This window comes from Myotis lucifugus, unplaced genomic scaffold, assembly GCF_000147115.1.
Source record: "Myotis lucifugus unplaced genomic scaffold, Myoluc2.0 scaffold_891, whole genome shotgun sequence".
In the NCBI taxonomy this organism is placed as follows: Eukaryota; Metazoa; Chordata; class Mammalia; order Chiroptera; family Vespertilionidae; genus Myotis; species Myotis lucifugus.
In genome coordinates, this window is record NW_005871939.1 from 28,101 (window position 1) to 29,466 (window position 1,366).

General features: G+C 60.8%; 1 protein-coding gene across 1 annotated transcript in view; it reads left to right on the top strand.

Annotated features, from left to right (window-relative positions):
• The window catches only part of IGF1R (insulin like growth factor 1 receptor), a 22,550-nt gene that overhangs the window by 4,075 nt on the left and 17,109 nt on the right, over positions 1-1,366 (top strand). Inside the window, 2 exon segments of the mRNA XM_014448666.2 lie at positions 327-453; positions 982-1,220. Of these exon segments, the coding sequence (XP_014304152.1) occupies positions 327-453; positions 982-1,220 (366 nt within the window).

Consider the following 1,366-nt stretch of genomic DNA (forward strand, 5'->3'; position numbering starts at 1 on the left):
ACCGGGAGGGGGGGGGGGGGGACCGGGGCCTCCTTCAGGAGCCCTTGGGAGCTCCGTGGGGGGAAATCCATTTTTGGGTTTTTTCTTAGTAGAAATAAGAAAGCCACTGAGGCGAAAAGGACTTGGGGGGGGGGAGTTGGGGGCGGTCCATGCTGCCTCCTCGGGCCCTCCCCCGCTGTCACATGACATCCGTCGCTGCCTGTGACCGCAGTCAGGGAGCAGCAGCCTTGGAGACGAGGGAAGCGGCGCAGGGCAGGGGACCCCGCAGGCACGGGGAGGAGGAGGTGGTGGGTGCCCGCACCTCACGGGTGTGCTCCGCGCCCCAGGTGAGAGCGACATGCTGCACTTCACCTCCACCAACACCTGGAAGAACCGCATCATCGTCACGTGGCACCGGTACCGGCCCCCAGACTACAGGGACCTCATCAGCTTCACCGTCTACTACAAGGAAGCGTGAGTCCTGCCGGCGTCCCGTCCTGGGGGCGGGGGCGGGGGGGGGGTCCCTGCTTCCTCCGCTGTCACCTGACGTCTCTCACTGCCAGTGGCAGCCACACGTGGGAAGGCACTGGCTTCTGGGGGTGGAGGCGTTTGAATAAAATAAATGCAAAGGAGCCCAGCCCGCGTGGCCCAGGGTTTGAGCATCAAGCTAGGAACCAGGAGGTCATAGTTCAATTCCCGGTCAGGGCACATGCCCGGGTTTCGGGCTCCATCCCCAGTAGGGGGCGTGCAGGTGGCAGCCGATCCATGATTCCCTCTCATCATGGATGTTTCTGTCTCTCTCCCTCTCCCTTCCTCTCTCTGAAATCAATACCAATATATTTTTTTTAAAAAGAAAGGGGTTTTAAATAATAATAATAAAATAAGATAAGTAGGTAGATAAACATAAACAAAATAACAATAGAGCAGGGAGGGTTTCTGAGAGGCTGGGTCGGTGGGAACCCAGGGCGGCCCTGAGCCACCCGCTTGCTCGCCCGTCTCCAGGCCCTACAAGAACGTCACCGAGTACGACGGCCAGGACGCCTGCGGCTCCAACAGCTGGAACATGGTGGACGTGGACCTGCCGGCCAACAAGGACATGGAGCCCGGCATCCTGCTGCACGGCCTGAAGCCCTGGACGCAGTACGCCATCTACGTGAAGGCCGTGACGCTGACCATGGTGGACAACGACCACATCCGCGGGGCCAAGAGCGACATCCTCTACCTCCGCACCAACGCCTCAGGTACCGCGTGGCCGCCGCCTCGGTCCTCCGCACGCGCTCTCTCCTCTCCCTCCCTCCCTCTCTCCCTCCCTCCCTCCCTTCCTCTCTCCATCCCTTCCTCCCTCTCTCCCTCGACACTCTCTCTCTCCATCCCTCTTTCTCACACT